Here is an 18,185-nt window from a genome sequence, read left to right on the forward strand (position 1 = left end):
ACTTTTAAAAGGAGACTCCCATGCTGCATCATAAACGGCTTTCAGAAGCCCCTTCATTTTCTAATATTATTTACTTTGGTATGTGGCATAGGGGAGGGGTCACTGCTCAGACTTAGAACATATGGTTTGCATGCACATGCTTTAACTCTTGGCATCACCTCCAATGAAATGGTTCTCAGAGTGGTCTGTACCCCAGACAGCTGCCACCAAAGGAAACCACGCCAGGCTAGATGGCAGAATGACCATATGCATTAAAGGCAGCTTCTATGTTCATAGTTACAATGGTGCTCTTTAAGAAACCTCAAGCATACAGACCCCTTAAGCGCTGAGAGCTAGTTTCATAGTTCTTCGAATCCTAGCCTTGTGTGAAGACACCTGGGCAACCAAATGAGAGATTTCTCCAGTCTTAGTGACAAATACTGCACTAAATCTTATATTCTATGGAACATTTAGTTTATTCAAATGCTTACATTCCGGGAGGAAAGGATCTGTTTCAGCAACCGGTAGAAGTACTGCTGTTGGGAACTGAGGTAGCGCTTGTACTGAGACTTGAAGCAAAGCTGTCGATACTTCACCACTTCAGGATTGAAGTGTCCATCTGTAACAAGAACATGTACCATGGTTACTGCTGTTTTGAAACCTGCTGCCTGAAAGCTATTTATTTTTTATCCAAAAGCTGCCACATATCAGATTTCAAGAGAAGGAAGGCACTTACCCCACCTAAAAAACCGGTTATGCAATAATCATGTGTATTGGGATAGAGTAGAAGGCACTTTACTAAGGATCAAGAAGAAATTGAATATCTAACTTTTACCCGTCAATGGGACCCTGACCACATAGAAAGGGGAACTGGGATAATGCAAATTGCTGATGCTGGATTTACGACTGAATAATTTCAACACACACAAGGAAAGAAGGAAATGGGATAGACTTCCCCTTCCCTTCCCTTCTCCCCGCCCCCCTCAAATTGCAGGACAGGACAGCGATTCGATGAGACACAGAGCACTTCCACTTCCACTTTCAGGACCTACAACTTGTCATCTTACATAGCAAAGTCAAGAAGCCAGGTTAAAATACAGACAAATCTGCCACTGACCGCGGAAGAGTTTCTGGGCAATGTGCAGGGGGTTTCCAAACCGAAAATTCTCTCCACTGAACAGGGACAGGATAAGATTATTCTGATGTTCAGTGTTGCTTTCTGGGAAGTGAGGCAAAAACTTTTTCAGGTGTTCTCGTTGCGAGTCTGTCAGCACCTCCTGCCATGTTGAAAGACTGACAACTTCAAAAAAGATTTCAGGCTACAGAAGGGTGGGGGGAGAGGGAGAGAGATATGAATGAAATAAAATCCTTCAAATGTGATCCAAAAATTCCACTTTTGAGATGAGAAATGCAACAGTATCATATAAAGATCCTCAATTTTGTATTTATACAAAAAAGAACAAAATGAAAATTGTTATGGACTAATAAGATAAACTAAGAAAACCTGTTATTTAGCAGGAAAAGCTGTTAAGTTACAGTATGTTCCATTAAACACTATTGAAAGGCTCTGAGGAGTTTATAGACCCAATGGTGTAGTTTGCACATCAAGGTTAGCTGTGTATAATGACTTACTGTGAACAGGCAGCATCTTATGCATGCTGCACAATCACTCATGCTTCATTGAAGCTTGGCTTGTCATTAGATCTGAACCTAATATCTATGATTCTCCTGAACAAACTATGATGAACAAGGCTTCACGAGTGTTGTTTGCTTGGGAGAAAATACCATGATCCCAGGTATAGATGTAATGATAATCTATGTTTCATAACTTGTTGCTCCTGCTTGCTGCAAGGGAGGAACTAAAAAGGCAGTGATCAGGTAGCATGCCTGGACACTAACATGTCACTCAATCACTGTTATGTCCAGGGTCAGGAACTTGGCCCTCTAAATGTTGTTGCACTTCAACTACCATCAGCCCCAGCCTGTTGTTGATAAGCAGTATCCAGTGCACAGCGGAATGATGAGAAGTATGAGCCAACATGCTCTATACTACTTTATTTACAGTTCAAAGCTGGTATGTTACAGAAAAACATTTTCCCTCTGCCGGAGCAGAGAAAGCGACATCTCTCCTCTAAAGCACAGAGAGAATCACACAAACTGAAACTGCAAAGAGCAGGGAAAAAACAGGAAACCAGTATACGTCACATCCAGTCTCCCGTTCCCGTGGGAAAACCTCCAACAGTACAGACTGTGTGGAATGTAAACACCTGTCTTGTGACAAGCACTTCTGCTGCTCAGTGAGGGAAGCAGAAACCAACATCCTCCCCCTTTCTGTGAACATCACTGGGCAGCGTGTTCGTACAATATCAGTACAAACCCAACTTCTGCACATAGGTACAGTGTTGATCCCTTGATACAATCTTGGACAATACATCAGCAGGAATTTCATTACCTGGCATATAGGACACCGTTACGAGTCCCTTCTGAATACGTTCCCTAGCATGTTGCAACTTCAATTGCAAGTGCTTCGTGCTTTGCTTACAACCTTCAGAATTCAGCAAAGCCAAACATGCTTTGTTGTCCTGGTAAACCTGGATTGGACATTTGACAGGAATTTTCATGTCTTTGCACAATTGTAACAACCATTCACAATCTTTAAGTGAATAAGACAGTGCATTCAGTTCAGCTTCACAAGTACTTAAGCTAACTGTTGTTTGCTTCTTGCATGACCAATCAAATAGACCCTGATTGTACTTATAGCAAACTCCAGACGTACTTTTCCTGTCTGTAGTGTCACTTCCAAAACTTGCATCTGCAAATATCTCAAGACCACCAGACTTCTGAATGTTAAATCTCAGTCTGTAATGCATAGTGCCTTTCAAATACCGCGCTATGCGTTTCAGAGCTTTCCAATCCTTAACAGTAGGATTGTTGACTTGTCTGCTTAGCAAATTACAGCTAACAGCAATGTCTGGTCTTGAACATCTGGCAATGAAGTTTAGCTTGCCTAGCACACTTCTGTACAGTGTTGTGTCAGAAAATGCTTCTTCAGTGTCATCTACCTGATAACCTGTTGTCATCGGTGTGTCCACAGGGTTAGCATCCATCAGGTTTAGCTTGCTTAATACATCAGCAATTTTCCGTGACTGGTGTACTAGAATGTTACCATCTTGATCTCTCTCTATTTCCAGAGATAGGTAGTTGTTTACCTCACCAAGATCTTTCATGTCAAAGTGCTCTTTCAGTTGAGCTAGGGCGTTATTGTACATTGTGACATCTTCCCAAAAGAATAAAAGATCATCAACATAAAACAAACAATACAGTTTCTTTTGCCCCTCCTCTTTGACAAATACACATGGATCAGCTTTCCCTTGCTTAAAACCTAGAGAAAACAATACTTCAGTGAGTTTTGTGTGCCAACACCGTGCACTTTGTTTGAGACCATAAATTGACTTTTTCAGAGCACAAACAAATCCCTGTTTTACCTGTACGCCATCAGGTGGAAGCATATAAAGTGATTCATTTAGAGATCCGTACAGAAAAGCTGTATTCACATCATGGTGACTAATGTGTAGATTTTCTTCTGCAGCTAGCTTGAGCATAAGCCTAATGCTCTCATACCTCACTGTGGGTGAGTAGGTCTCGTGATAGTCTTCACCTGGTACCTGAGCAAATCCTCTGGCTACCAACCTGGCTTTGTGTCTGACTATCTTGCCATTTTGATCAGTCTTCGCTTTGAAGACCCATTTGCTTCCAAGCAATTTCATTCCTGGAACTACTGGAACTAGGTCCCATGTTTTGTTCCTTTCCAAGGAATCAAGCTCAGCCTTCATGGCATTTAACCATGGCTCAGCTTCCTTTGAATCCAAATCCTGGATTTCTTGGAAACTTGAAGGTTCAAAAACCTTCTTGGAGCTTTTAACAGCTGTTACTGCTATCTTAGCAAACTCATCAGCAAATCTCTTTGGAGGTCTGCCTTTTGTGGCTCTCTGTGACCTTCGAATTAGCCTTAAGTCTTCAACACTCTCCTCTTCCTTCTTGGGAGAAAGGCGACCTATTGTGAACAATGGTTCCTCCAATTCTTGATCAGAGCTTTCAGAGGGTCGCATAGAGGCTTTCGCACTCTTGAAATCCTCTGAATCATCTGATTCAGTTTCAGACTCAGAATCAGAACCTTCATCAGTGGGTGTGGGTTGTTGTGGTTGCTTTTGACTATCCTCAGTCTCATCACTGTCATCAGGATAACATTGGAAAATTCCCACATTCTCCCCCCACTTGGCATTGTACTCAACACTTCTTGTGAGCTTAATCTCCTTAGAGTCAGTCATCATTATTCTGTAAGACCCTTTCTGATAACCTAGAAAGATACCATGCAATCCACGCTTGTCTAACTTGGAGTTTTGTGGTGAGTGAACCCACATGTCAGAACCAAAAATTTTCATGTGTTTGATGTATGGCTTCTTGCCAAACATCTTCTCATAGGGGGTGCAACCAATCGCTGAAGATAACCTGCGATTATAACTGTAAGTGAAACATGAGAGAGCTTCGGCCCAATAACTCTCTGGAAGATTTGCATCATGCAGCAAGGTTTTTAACCCTTGAAGCAATGTTTGATTTGCTCGTTCCGCAAGTCCATTCTGCCATGGCGAGCGAGGACTAGACAAATCATGTTGAATTCCTTTCTCAGCCAGAAAAGTTTCAAACTGCTGAGAAGTGAACTCTCCCCCCCGGTCGGTGAAAAGAATCCTTATCTTCTTACCATGCACATTTCCCAACCAAGCACAGAATTCCTTGAACCTAGGAAAAGCCTCTGATTTCTGCTTGAGATTGTACACAAAAATATACCTGGAAAATGCATCAATAAGAACCATGAAGTACCTATTCCCACCCAAAGAGGGCGCTAGTGGTCCAACCAAATCAGCATGAATAATTTGGTATGGTTCTGTAGCTTGCCTACTAGACACCTTACCTTTCGCAGCCATTTTCACCTTGTTTGCTGCGCATGCCTTGCACTTCATGTGGTACCTGCAGGGTTTAATAGTCATACCTTCAACCAAGGCAGGCATTTTAGATACTGCCTCAAAATGCAAATGTCCAAATTTCCTGTGAAAATCGTGAATACATTCTGCATGCAAACTTTTGTTAGAACCTGCAATGCAACAAGTGTCATCCTGCACAACATCATCATAATACAAAAGAAATAAACAATCAACAAATTCAGCATACAATTGATAATCATTTTTCTTGGTGATGATGCATCTTTTGTTTTTAAAGGAAACGTCTATTTTCCGCTCCATCAGCTGTCCAACGCTAAGCAGATTATGTTTCGCGTCCGGCACATAAAGCACGTCCTGTATCGATAAGTCCAAACTGTGAAGAACAACAGTTCCGTAGCCTTTACTGGGGATTGTGTGGTCATCCGCCTGGTGAATCGCACCTTCCTGCGGTGTAAAAGACACGAACAGTCGCTTGTCGTTGCACATGTGATGCGTTGCAGCCGAATCAACAACGAAGAAAGATCTAGACGTCTTCTGGACCTCAGCAACCTCTGCAACCTTTGCAACCTTTGGAGCGAAGCGTGAGACCATTGCCTTGTGCTGCGTTGTCCTGGACACCGGACCTTTGCCTTTGCTCTGGCCTTTTCCACGCGATGAGCTTCCGCTGCGCTGCTCTGTCTTGGCCCTGGGATATTTGCAATCCCTCTTCATATGGCCTAGACGTCCACACGAGTAGCATTTCACTGCCTTCAAAGCTTTGGCGCCATCTGGTGGTTCCACTGCACTATGGGATGACATCTGTGAAGCCTCCCCATTTCCCATGCAGCCAGCACCTCGGCGATCTGCTTCATTCTGAAGCATGGCAGTATCACAAGCTACTGTGAGTTGAGCATTTGGCTGATCAGTGGTATCAAATTCCCCACTTGCTACATCCAGCCTTCTGCAGCTAGCCATCTTTGCTGTGGCAATTGCCTCCTGCATCATCACTGCTGCTTTAAATCAGACTGCTTTAATCCAAAAGCAATTTCAAAACAGCCTCTGCCTTGCCTGAGCCTCTTTGCTTATCTGCAGCTGCTTCAAACTGCATTCCAAAAGCAAGCTCAAAAGTGAAAGTCCCCAAGTGCTTTCTCAATGTTGCCCTTTAATTTTTGTGAAAGTTACTTTCACTTTCCCAGCCATCCAAGCCACTACGCTTGTGCCGTGGAAAACGGCTTTAAAAGTTCAAAGTCCAGCCTTAAAGCCATTAATTAGAAGCTGGCAGGCTGCCCGGAGCAGTAGCACATACCTTCATCAATCATTTTGACGCGCAGAGCAGATACCGTGCGTTCCGTCTCTCTGCTGCTTTCCGATGCTTTGCCGGCACTTTGTCTCCTTGCTCCTTTGTTCCTTTGCCAGGAGCCCGACTTCTGAAGTGCATCCTCAAAACACTGCATATTTCTGGGCCCATAACCAAATGTTGTTGATAAGCAGTATCCAGTGCACAGCGGAATGATGAGAAGTATGAGCCAACATGCTCTATACTACTTTATTTACAGTTCAAAGCTGGTATGTTACAGAAAAACATTTTCCCTCTGCCGGAGCAGAGAAAGCGACATCTCTCCTCTAAAGCACAGAGAGAATCACACAAACTGAAACTGCAAAGAGCAGGGGAAAAACAGGAAACCAGTATACGTCACATCCAGTCTCCCGTTCCCGTGGGAAAACCTCCAACAGTACAGACTGTGTGGAATGTAAACACCTGTCTTGTGACAAGCACTTCTGCTGCTCAGTGAGGGAAGCAGAAACCAACACAGCCAACACAACCAATGGTCAAGGATGATGAGAACCGAGATGCGCAATTAACTTTGGCTTAATGGTTTCTTACAGCCAATGAAAGCAAAGAAGCATTATTTGGGTTTCCTTCACTAAATCTTCACAATTGCCATATATCCAAGGACTGGAGGCTGCCCAAGTAACAAAACCCTGCTGCCTCTCTCATGCCCTACTTGCGAGCTTTTCAGAGGTATCTGTTTCTGAAGCTGTTCCTGTCTAATTTAGTTATCAAATGTTTGCTGAGATGCCAACACTTTTGAATTATTCCTCCAAAAGATAGAAATAGTTTCTTAACAGATCACACTGTTGTTTTACACTATATGGAAGAAAAAAGGTTACTCCAGTTCTACTTACATCTTCCAAGAGATCTTCTGGCAAGCTAATTCGAATGGATCCCAGCATGCAATCCTCCATAATCTGTGTGCCATTTCCTTCTCCAGATGGCCCCAACTCTAATGGGTCGGTGAGCATGTGATCCAAAGAATCCATTGTTCATGCCCTAATGAAACCCTAGAACAGAAATAAACTTACTGTAACCAAGAAGCTATTTTCACAATTCCACTATAAGCGGATTTAATATTAAACAAAATATATTTAATTATTGTTACAGACCAACTCAGTTGGCACCTATTTGAAAATCATGTTTGTGTGTGTAGCTCTTACTGCTCTTGGAAAAGATAGCCCAGTTTAACATTTCGCACTTTAAAACATACTGTTCTACTACAGTATAGTATAGTTTGTTCTCTGTCCCCCTCTACAAAAACTCTTGCAAAAAAGCTCAGATATGCTTACCAGGAAGCAGAAAAAGAAGCCTTACTGAATTCCTCAGGATTTGTGTGTGGTGGAAGGAAAGTAAAAACACAATAGACAAAGTGTGAACTGCTGCCAGAGAATGCCTGGTCAACAGGAGGTCTTTCTTAGTTACAGGTAACCAAGGGAGATGTGTTTTTTGCAAGCCTGTTCTATGATTGAATAAATAAAAGGTGTAACTATTTATTATAGAACAGCTTCTAAAGAATTAGGTCTATGCATACAGAACAATTTCAGTGTCACAACAACAACATTTAACCAAAATAATAAAAATACATTACTTTTTGGCAAAAGAATGTAATTCATGTTCCAAAATAATTATAGTGCCATTTCTTGAGGAATTACTAAAAAAGAAAGTTCATTACTTGCAACTGGTGATATTTACCTTTTATTTGAAGAACACACAGCTTCTCCAGCTAGGGACTTGGAACATCAGTTACAGAGGATGGAAGCAGACATATAGCTGCCATCTGAAATATATTGGTCCTGAGAAAAAGATTTACCGGTATTCTCAAATGAACAAGAGTCACATTTAAAACAGTATATTTTATTAATTGAATACTGCCAAACCAAACAAATTTCCACTGAGTGGTGCTTTTTTTTGTGCGAACCGTTACAAAAACAATTTATCAAAATGAGTACACCTCACTTATCTTTTGATAGAAATTCAGACAATAAAAAATGAAGTCTCTGTCTTCACTAATGTTTTGAAGAAAAAAGGGAGGAGGAACCAGAAGTTTATCTGCTATGCCAGCAATAAAAATTGCAACACACTTCTAGTCAAACAGAGAATTTGCACTTGATCCCCAGAAGAACATTTGGTTGCCCACATTCCTGGGATTCTTGTTGTCATTTGGCTAGTCTTGGGTAACATTGGTTGTTTGGTTCACACATGGCACCAAATGATGGTTAAAACAAGCCACAGTTCATAAAGCACCAACAAATATTGGTTTCGCATTGTGGTTTGCTGCCAAAAAGCAAAGCATGGCTAGTTTGACCAGTCTGCATATTTTGGGAATAATTTCATCAGGAAAGCGGCACACAAATAAACAGAGGATTATGATGAGCAACATACAGTATAATCAAATTAAACAACCAAGTGATAATTCATAAGGCCCCACAATAACATGCAAAAATAAAATACAGAAAAGCAAAAATAATGCATCTCCAAAATCTAGATCAATCTGTAACCAATTTTAAGCATTGCAATCTTCTAATATAATATGCTGTCAAATTACTAAGGAACAGATTTTAAGAGTTATGTTTAGCACAAATACTTATAAGAAATGTACATGGTAAATTTCTGGTAATTTATTTATTACTGGACCTAATGGTCAAGGGTCCCTTTACCTTTACCACCTTTTTCTTCAATAAGCTCAAGACTGTGTGCATGGTTCTCCCCCTTCCCATTTTATGCTCACAAAATCCCTATATGTTAGGTTAGGCTGAGAGACAGTAACAGGCCCAAGGTCACTCAATGAACTGCATGGCCAAGTGGAGATTCAAACCCTAGGCTCCCATGTCCTAGTCCAACACTCTAAACGTCATACAATCTGGGGTGGAAAATTTTTCAGAGCTGTATTGCTCCAAATAATGTTTTCCACTTCTTAAGTTCATTAGTAACAATGAATGGAACTTTGTTTATTTAATACAAATAAAACAGACATGCTAAATTAGATCACTCTTCAAAACATTCCAAAATGTTCTGATGAAAAAATTGCCACAATTTTTGTCTGGAAAACAGTCACTACTGCAAATTTCATCTTAGAAGCAGCATTCCCTCCTTCATGGAAGAGAGAACAGGGGATTGCCACTTCCATGATGATGCTAGGAAGATCTACATGCATGCATCGTACAAGGCACCCCACTTCCACTGATTCTACTGCAACCCTTCCACCAGCAGTTGAAGACTGCTTTATTCTGGCAGGCTCTTGGGAACAGACTGTTTTTAAAGGAAAGGGCTTTTAGTAGTACTGTTTCGACAATCTGCATTTTAATATATAAAAAAATAAAAAATTGTCCAGTAGCACCTTAGAGACCAACTTTCACGTGCATTTTAACAGACTTGGTTTTATATTGTTTTAATTGTCCTATAGTTTAACCACTTTTGAACCGTTACCTTTAATGTATTTTTAGCTTTCTGTATTTCACCTGCCCTGCTTTAATTTGTGTAAACCAACTTGAGCCCTGGTCTAGGAAAAAGACAGGCTATAAATAATAACAACAATAATCCTTCATCTATGTTATAACCCCATCCTGTTTTGGAAGGTCACCTGACTCTCATAGGAGCAGCTTTTGGGAGCTGCATGGATGGACAGTGCGAAGCGGACACCCCAATTTTGCACGAATAGATGCGTCTTCAGCCAGCGCAAAATAATAATAAAGGTAAAGGTAAAGGTACCCCTGCCCGTACGGGCCAGTCTTGCCAGACTCTGGGGTTGTGCGCCCATCTCACTCAAGAGGCCAGGGGCCAGCGCTGTCCGAAGACACTTCCGGGTCACGTGGCCAGCGTGACATCGCTGCTCTGGCGAGCCAGAGCTGCACATGGAAACGCCGTTTACCTTCCCGCTAGAAAGCGGTCCCTATTTATCTACTTGCACCCGAGGGTGCTTTCGAACTGCTAGGTTGGCAGGCGCTGGGACCGAGCAACGGGAGCGCACCCCGCCGCGGGGATTCGAACCGCCGACCTTTCGATCGGCAAGCCCTAGGCGCTGAGGCTTTTACCCACAGCGCCACCCGCGTCCCAAAAATAATAATAAAACCCCCTAAAACACATGCTTCCTCATCCACCCACCCACCTTTGGGAGAATTTCACTCATGATACAAGCTTAGCCTGTCAACTACACTGTTAATCCATTCCCACTGCCAACAATTTGATGAAGCAACAGCCTTTATTGTCTGCCGAGCCAGGGTAGGCTGAGCACCTTACAGGCTTGCGCAGGCAAGAGCAGAGGCAGCCCCCTGCCCCCGAGGAACTTACACTCTTAAAAAAGGCGGGGGGGGGGGAGAAGGCAAAGGGAGGGCCCACGAGCAAAGACAGTTCCCCCCCCATGCACCTCATTCTTGCCCCCCACAAACCCGCCTCCCTATCCTGCCCCTACCTTCCCCACATCCCCCCAGGTATATCTATTCGCGCCCCCTCCCCAAAGTTCTTAATACCCCCCTCAAACTTTGACCCACAGGAGACCTTCAGCACCACACGCGCCTGCCCCGTTTGTTACCTCAGAGGCCTTTGAGGTGAGTAAGAGGATCCGGCCCCTCCGCGTTCCAAACAGACGCACCCCCCCCCCTCGAACCCCCGCTCACCTGCACCCGGCTCAGGCATTCCGTTTCCAGGTCGAGGTGGTGGTAGTGGTGGTTGAGAGCGCATGCGCCGACGCCCGCGAGGCCTCCCCTTCCAGGCGCGCGCGCCGTGGGCGCGCCCAAGCTTGAGCCTTCCCTGCCTCCCGCGGAAGGAAGGAAAGGAACGAAGAAACAAAACATTGCGCATGCGCGCCTCCTCTTGCTCCTCCAGACGGGCGAAAGCGCGCAGCCGCACTCGTCGTCGTCTTCTTCGCATGCGCGGCGGCGGTACGGGTGCGCCTCGTGTTCTCTGTTTGTGTCTCCAGCGGCTGGAATGATTGAGAGCCCACTGATTGATTGGCAGCAGGGGGCTATTTCTGGGTCAGCGTGTCAGGTTGCAGCATATATGATCTATTTGGCTATTTAATTTCGAGCATTGCTTTTAGAGTATGTAGAATTCTTAGTGCATTTATGATTTTAAGCTGTATTGTGTCATTAGAGTATGTGGTATAGTGGTTAGAGTGCTGGACTAGGACCCGAAGGAAAGGTAAGGTTGTATAGGAATGTAATAAAATTGAAGTCCCATAGAGTTCAGTGGGGATTACTTTTGAATGAACACCAAATGTGTCATGGGATCAGATTGAATACCTTCCTGTTGTACTAGGATGTATATTATTTGATGCCTAACTTATCTTTATCTGCTCTTGGAAGAAGTGTTTTATGTTTCTAGGCAGGAATGTAGCAATGGAACAAAGCCTTTTCGTTTTGCAAAAGAGGCAGAAATTCAAAAGATGTAGGTTTCTCCAGTATGGAGATCCAGTGGGCAAAGCTTGCCTTGCTGAATTTCTGCCTGTCACAAAGGTACAGGAGGAGCTCATGGGCTGTGGCCAATGTTAGCTCTACACAGAGTAGACCCGTTGAAATTAATGAAACTAAGCCCATTAACTTCAGTTAAAAAAGATAAATGGTAAAGGACCCATGAATGGTTAAGTCAAAGGCGACTACAGTATGGGGTTGCAGTGCTCATCTCGCTTTCAGGCTGAGGGAGCTGGCGTTTGTCCGCAGACAGCTTTCTGGGACATGTAGCCAGCATGACTAAACTGCTTCTGGAGCAATGGAACACCGTGATGGAAACCAGAGCACATGCAGCGGTACCTATTTATCTACTTGAACTGGTGTGCTTTCAAACTGCTAGGTTGGCAGGAGCTGAGACAGAGCAACAGGAGCTCACCGCATCGCGGGGATTCGAACCAATGACCTTCTGATCGGCGAGCCCAAGTGGCTCAGTGGTTTAGACCACAGCGTCACCCGCGTCCCTAGAAAACTTTTGCCGTGACTCGGATTCAAACTGAGGTAGATCCTATAGTGATTAGTACTCTGCGTTGTAACTTAAGTAGATCAACTCTGAGTGGAACAAACAACTCTATATATTTTTGCATCAAGTAAAATGGTGGAGGGACCTCTAACTGTTTCCTCCCCAACACACAATTTATTATTTCTATAGCCTTATCAGGAAATTACAATGCATACAAATAAACAGGAGTCAAGGCAAGGCTGATTTTTCTTTTCTGGCACGGCTCTTGTGCTTTTTGACAACTGCAGAGCACCGAGAAAAGCAGCAGTTAAGGCTTGTCACATCACTGAATGTTTATACTGAAACAAGTTTTGCCTGCTGATTCTGCCGATTTATGCAGCTGAGCCGATAAAGGCACAGGCATCCTCCTATTAAATTCTACTCTGAAACAGGTTCAAACACAGCTCTGAAACTACTAGACTGCTTTAACACATTTCCCATACATAAAATAGTAGCTGTTGCAATTCCTGTCATGAGGGAATGTATGCATGAGCAAAATAAGTGAAAAGACCATGCGGACGTATCCTCTGTTTAATTAGAAGTAAGTCCTACTGAGTTCAGCTGGGGCTTATATCCAAGAAATCAGGTGCAGCACTGCAGCCTCACGAAGAGTGAGCATTGATATCTGCAGTGCATGGGGCATCCCCAAACTATAACCCCCAGATTCCCAGGTATATCAAAAAGAGGTGAAGATTTAGAAAAACCACACTGTTAACCCAGGGCAGATAAAGTTCATTATTATAATCATATTGCAGCAGGCATGACTGGTGAGAGTGTGGGTTATGCTAGCCCTGCAAAGTAACACTAGCAACAAATCAATATAGTTTATATGTAAAGGGGCGGGGATTTCTTTTTACACCTGGGAAGGTAGTGCAATAATATTAGCATGCTACATCAGTCATTGAGTGTACAATGGAACATAACACTACTAAACAAGACTAGACCAGCACATTGTAGTAACTTGTGCTAGGTTCTTCTTTCATTAAATGTTGTGATTTTACTGCCCAGTTTTTAGCAGTTTTAAAGAAGAAAAGGACTTTGGGTTGTATCTAACAAAGTTGGTCCCTGTTTGTACAATAATTTCCACTTGTGTAATGGATCCCCCACCTCTCCTCTGTTTGCCCCTTGCAGATCTGATTCACATATCTGTTCATATCATAACATATCTGTAACCTTGGTCACCACCATCCTTGTTACTTGGTGGCCTAGTGGTGTAGGTGAGAAGACAAAGAACAAGAAGCTTCTGCCCTGCGGTAACGTAACATGGTTCTGCTTTTAGCAACAACTTGGAAGAGCTTTGCGTTCCCTTTCTGTTTAGGGTTTATAATTTTGTATGTTTGTGAGGTCTAGTGAACACATTCTGCTTTGCTAAATCACAGAGCACCTACTTGACCGATGTGGTGATTGCTGTACATCTTTCCAGAGCGGCTAACTCGAACTAATAGGCATGTGGGTTTTTTAAAGACAACAATATTGCGTTTCATGGAATCAAGCTGTGGAGCATTTGCCATTTATTGAGGAAGGCATCTCCCTCCTTCCCTGCTCTTGTCTGCATTATATGTATGTCCATTTCACTGGAATTAATTGGATTTTCTTCCAGGTAATAGGTTTATGACTGAGGTGCCAGGCTGATTTTGTGATGGCTGAGATGGCCCGAACAACTTCTGTTCCTATTTAAACGACTTAACACTTCAAAACGAAAGGATGAAGGTGCTCCATATACAATTCATCACGGCAGCAGAGGGTTGAAGAGGTCTGGAATAAAAGCAGTGTATTACACAGCAGCACTCCAGGGTAGTATGTATCTCCCAACAGTAGTAAAAAGAAATCTGTAGCTTCTGTTTGCCCTAATATTGCTGTTGAAATGATACCTCCCAATTGGTTTCAAAAGCAGACAGACTCCTGAATGGGGCCAGCACGCAAATAAAGTGCCTTAAAGAAACAGCTTCTCCTTTATCTGGTCCCAAACTTTATCCTTGTCTCACCTGGAATGCCTCTTGTAGCACAAGCAGCAGTGAAATGAAAGTGGAGGGGGACCCACAAGATCAGAACAGCTCTCTTGCACAACTCCATGAATCTCAATAATATGCCTTTCACAAGGGATGTTCCCATTGGAGTTGTTTTTAATGTCTTTTGTTGCTGCCCTGAAATAGCAGTTTGCTGTCTTCGTGTCCATTTTCCTGAGTGCAAGGCTGGTCATTTTATGAAACAGCCCAGTTATTTGCAGTTTTTATACAGCACCTAGCAAGGGTGGGAGATGAATGAATGAAATATTTCAGGCAGCAGAAATACAAGATCTCCAGCTACGCTGAACTGAAGGTTGGGGATTTATCATCCAATACTGTGAAGTAAAGGGGTCCCTCCAACAGCAACTGTATAAAAGGAACAAAGTTCAAAGCAGTTCTTTTAATAAAATGCACTTAGGTTTCAAACCCCAGCCCTGATACAAGTTAGTAACGTATACAATGAAAGCTGCTGGACACATTAAAACATCACTGAGCCTTTTTATTCTTGTTTACTAGGGGAAAGAAATCTTCCCCCTTATACAGAAGGAACACAGTCAACAAGGTGAAGGTTGAAACTCGGTGTTACCTTAAATGCTCCTGTGATTTGAATAGGTTTGAGACTTGGGAGGGCTCCAAGATAGCTTCCTTCATACTCTCCAGAACTGAGTCCCAGGACAGTGCAGACGGCATGTAAACAGTTTACAAGGTTCCAAAAATAAAATTTTAAAAAAAGAAAAGAAAAATAACTTAACTGCTTCTGCACAGCTTCACAGTTTCACTGTCCCAACTGTCCCAAACGCTGTGGGAAACAATGGTCAGTAATTGCTCCTTTACTTTCAGGCAATTTTCCTATTTATTTCTCTTCCCCCCCCTTTCCTATGCTGGTATATTCCTTTCGTCCATGGCTACTTAAGAAATTAAGCCAAAAGAAATGTAATTAGCTACTGAGACAGACTGCTTTTTAAAACTGCAGGTATGGTTTCATACATGAGACATATTCTGCCAGCAGTTACGTGTTCAGCAAACCTTTCATTGTTGTGAAGGCTTCAACAAATGAAAAATAAGGGTTCCCCTGGAATAAATTAAAAAAGGGGGGGGGTCCAGAAGAATCTTAGTTTCCATTTTGTTTTACACCATTCTTTGTTCAAGAGCTCCGGGAATTGCTGGCATCCTAACAGAGCTGTGAGCAGCTTTAGGAATCATTTAAACCTGAAATTCTGCGAATTCACCATGAGACGAGGAACTTCAAGTTATACAAACAAACTTGTTAAAACATCTCTTAGTGCCTCAAATATTCAGGATTATGAATCTAAAAAGTCAGCAGATTCCGCTGGATCTCCTTTCTCTGCCACAAAGGAGAATTCAAGGCTTTTCCGTGTGCACATCACTGCTTCCATTGCCATTGGTTGTGGTGGTTATGATGTATTGCGTCGTTTGCTGCTGATTTGCCGTTTGTGATTCCAAGGAGTCAGAATGTGTTGATGGCTGAGACAGACCCACTTCTATGCTACTGGAAAGTGAGAGGCTTGGCTTTACATCCAAGTCAGATTGACCTTCAGCTAATACGTAATGTGTCTACAGGAAAAGAAACCAACATAGGTTATTCTTTTTTAAATATTTTTCTCTCATATTCTCAACAACTTATTTTTGCCTCAACTTTGGTTGTTGTATGATATGAATACACAAAAAATACAGGTTAAGTCAATAAAAGTAGGAAATGTAAAATAACCTGGTGTTTGCTGCACCCTGTGGGACACAGGTGATTTATTATTTAGAGCAGGTCTTCGAGCTGGGTTAGTTAGTCCTTAAATGTTCCTTGATACAGTAATCCCTCATCTTACATGCATCCGACTTGCCTGATTTCAACCATAAGTAGCTGAAGGTGGGCTGGCTGAAACTGCACAAGTCCCAAGCAAGGCAGAGAGCCGAAAAGCTCGTTTCACACCAGGTCCACTAGGGGCTACCTGGTGTGAAAATGCTTTTTAAGTGCTCCACCTTGCTTGCTGGGCAAGGCCCACTCAGCACACTGACTGCGAAGGCTCTGGGATGCTCTCACAAGTTAATGTGAGCATCCCTAGACTTCCAGGGCCAGTGTACTGAGAGGGCCTTGCCCGCAAACAAACCCAAGAGCTAAAAAGCACACCTGGTGCTAAAAGAACTGTTAAATTCTTGACCTTGCTTGCTGGGCAAGGTCTGCTTGGTGCGCCAGCTCTGGGAGTGCCGGGGATGTTTTAACTATACGCCACTTTCACAAACACATAAACCTTTGAACCAAGATGAGGGATTAGCATATATAAAAGGGACGAATTAAGATTTCTAAAATAACAGATTTCTAAAATAACTGACTCATTCTGCTAAGCATATATGTGATCTGACTTTGCCAGAATAAGATGCATTTTTACTCTTAGGCACTCTCAGTCCCCACATCCATAATATGGGATTAATCCTGGAACATTTAGAAAAAGCCCTGTGCAATAGCTTCCAGTTGTTATTATTACCAAGAATTTTGAATGTTTCTTTGACAACCCATAATAATGCTGCTTAGGATGTATGCAACATATTTCAAATGTTCAAAGTCCTTTCCTTATATTTCCTCAGTCATCTTACCTGGGCGACTGTTTTCACTTGCCCTGTGTTCACTGTAGTGACAGGAGTTCCTACGGCTGCCTCCGCAATCACATACTGGCCCTGTGGGAGGGTCATCATCTGAATATCAGAGGCTAGAGGGGAAAATTCAGAAGATAAAGAAATAGAGTTAAGATGTAGTCCTAACCCCACTGAATATAACCCCAGGCCTGCTCCCATATAAGGAGGGCAGGACCCTCACTTAAACACCATCAATACAAAAAAACATTCAGGTCAAAGTAAGTCTTGTGAGTTTTCCTGAAGCTTGCTGAAGTCTACATTTCAGCCTGTGGCTTTTAAATATAAATATATTGAGAATATCAAGTCTGAAAACACATGGCCCTAGCATCTGTATGCTACAAGTACATTTAAAAAACAAAAGGTGCCTTCTGAGATCTCTGTAAACTCTTTTTGTGACTTGTCAGAGCTAAACCTGGGACCTCCTAGCATAACCCCTCCAGCCCAAATTGTGATTTTTTTTACAATTTATGGATGAAATTGAAGTATCATTGGCCTTCTAATAAAGGAAGCAAGGAAAATGTGCCTCCCCACCCTCTCTTGTAGTGGTGTATTAACATAAGCATCTTGTGATGCTTACAAAATTTTATCAGCTGCGTGATGCTATGAACATTGTTTTCAGTTTACACAACACCCTACTCAAAGCAATTAGAACAAGAAGTTGGCCTGCTTGTATAAGACGTCAGAAAATGTATGGCTTGTAGCTCAACCTGGAAAATAAAAGATTTGGATATGTAATACAAAGAAGCCTTACAGCTGTTGTTCTTCTTCAAGGGGCTTCTCAACCATTATTTATTAAATCACAGCTTGGAAACTGTGAATGAGGTGCAGGCGCTTTTCTAACACCTCTGAGAGCAAGCGGTAGCAGAGCCTTTTTGCATACTTACGATAGCTGCGGAATGAGTTCCATGAACTGGGAAGATACGCTTGCTGGACCGAAGAACCTTGCTGTGATTGGAGAGTTTGGCTTTGTGACGAGCTGGTTGCCTGCATCTGGGAAGGGCTGAGCTCCTGCTGAGATGGTTGGGATGAAGGACTCAAGGGCTGACTTCCCACCTGGAATAACAGAAGTGTCAGTTGCAGCATAGATATTCAGGATCTCAATACTGTGTTACACTTAAAAGGTCCTGTCACTAAGTTATGAATATCACACTTTTCACCTACAGCAAGTTACAGCAACAACTTTCCCATAAGCGGTGACTACATCTACTTTCACAGCTGAGCTACAAACACCACCTGTTGTTTCAGAGCTTTTGCCTTGGAACTAATAAACGCAATTTAGGCCAATACATGCATAGCTCA

The 18,185-nt window shown here is 42.7% G+C and overlaps 2 protein-coding genes and 1 long non-coding RNA gene across 9 annotated transcripts in view; 1 reads left to right on the plus strand and 2 right to left on the minus strand.

The window, feature by feature from the left end:
* The window catches only part of NFRKB (nuclear factor related to kappaB binding protein), a 31,440-nt gene extending 20,387 nt beyond the window's left edge, over positions 1–11,053 (minus strand). For 2 of the 3 annotated variants that reach the window (XM_081890792.1, XM_081890790.1), the window contains exons 1-5: positions 10,905–11,053; positions 7,984–8,084; positions 7,143–7,298; positions 1,097–1,298; positions 471–598 (exon numbers count right to left, since the gene is read on the minus strand). In XM_081890792.1, coding sequence (XP_081746918.1) covers positions 471–598; positions 1,097–1,298; positions 7,143–7,277 — 465 coding nt within the window. In that variant the 5' untranslated portion in view covers positions 7,278–7,298; positions 7,984–8,084; positions 10,905–11,053. Of the gene's footprint in view, positions 1–470; positions 599–1,096; positions 1,299–7,142; positions 7,299–7,983; positions 8,085–10,819; positions 10,870–10,904 lie in introns of those variants that run through there. The other variant, XM_081890791.1, reaches the window with a different exon arrangement.
* Positions 11,054–11,172: 119 nt separating this feature from the next.
* On the plus strand, positions 11,173–14,854 carry LOC309357710. The gene is made up of 3 exons (XR_014163179.1): positions 11,173–11,274; positions 13,842–14,028; positions 14,757–14,854. It is a non-coding gene; the product is annotated as an uncharacterized lncRNA (long non-coding RNA).
* PRDM10 (PR/SET domain 10) overlaps positions 14,715–18,185 on the minus strand; it is a 76,817-nt gene continuing 73,346 nt past the window's right edge. For all 5 annotated transcript variants that reach the window (XM_081889751.1, XM_081889750.1, XM_081889752.1 and 2 more), the window contains 3 exons: positions 17,771–17,939; positions 16,848–16,960; positions 14,715–15,815 (listed from right to left, as the gene is read on the minus strand). In XM_081889751.1, the coding sequence (XP_081745877.1) occupies positions 15,603–15,815; positions 16,848–16,960; positions 17,771–17,939 (495 nt within the window). In that variant the 3' untranslated portion in view covers positions 14,715–15,602. The remainder of the gene's footprint in view (positions 15,816–16,847; positions 16,961–17,770; positions 17,940–18,185) is intronic.

This window comes from Podarcis melisellensis (assembly GCF_964234715.1).
Source record: "Podarcis melisellensis genome assembly, chromosome: 15".
NCBI lineage: Eukaryota > Metazoa > Chordata > Lepidosauria > Squamata > Lacertidae > Podarcis > Podarcis melisellensis.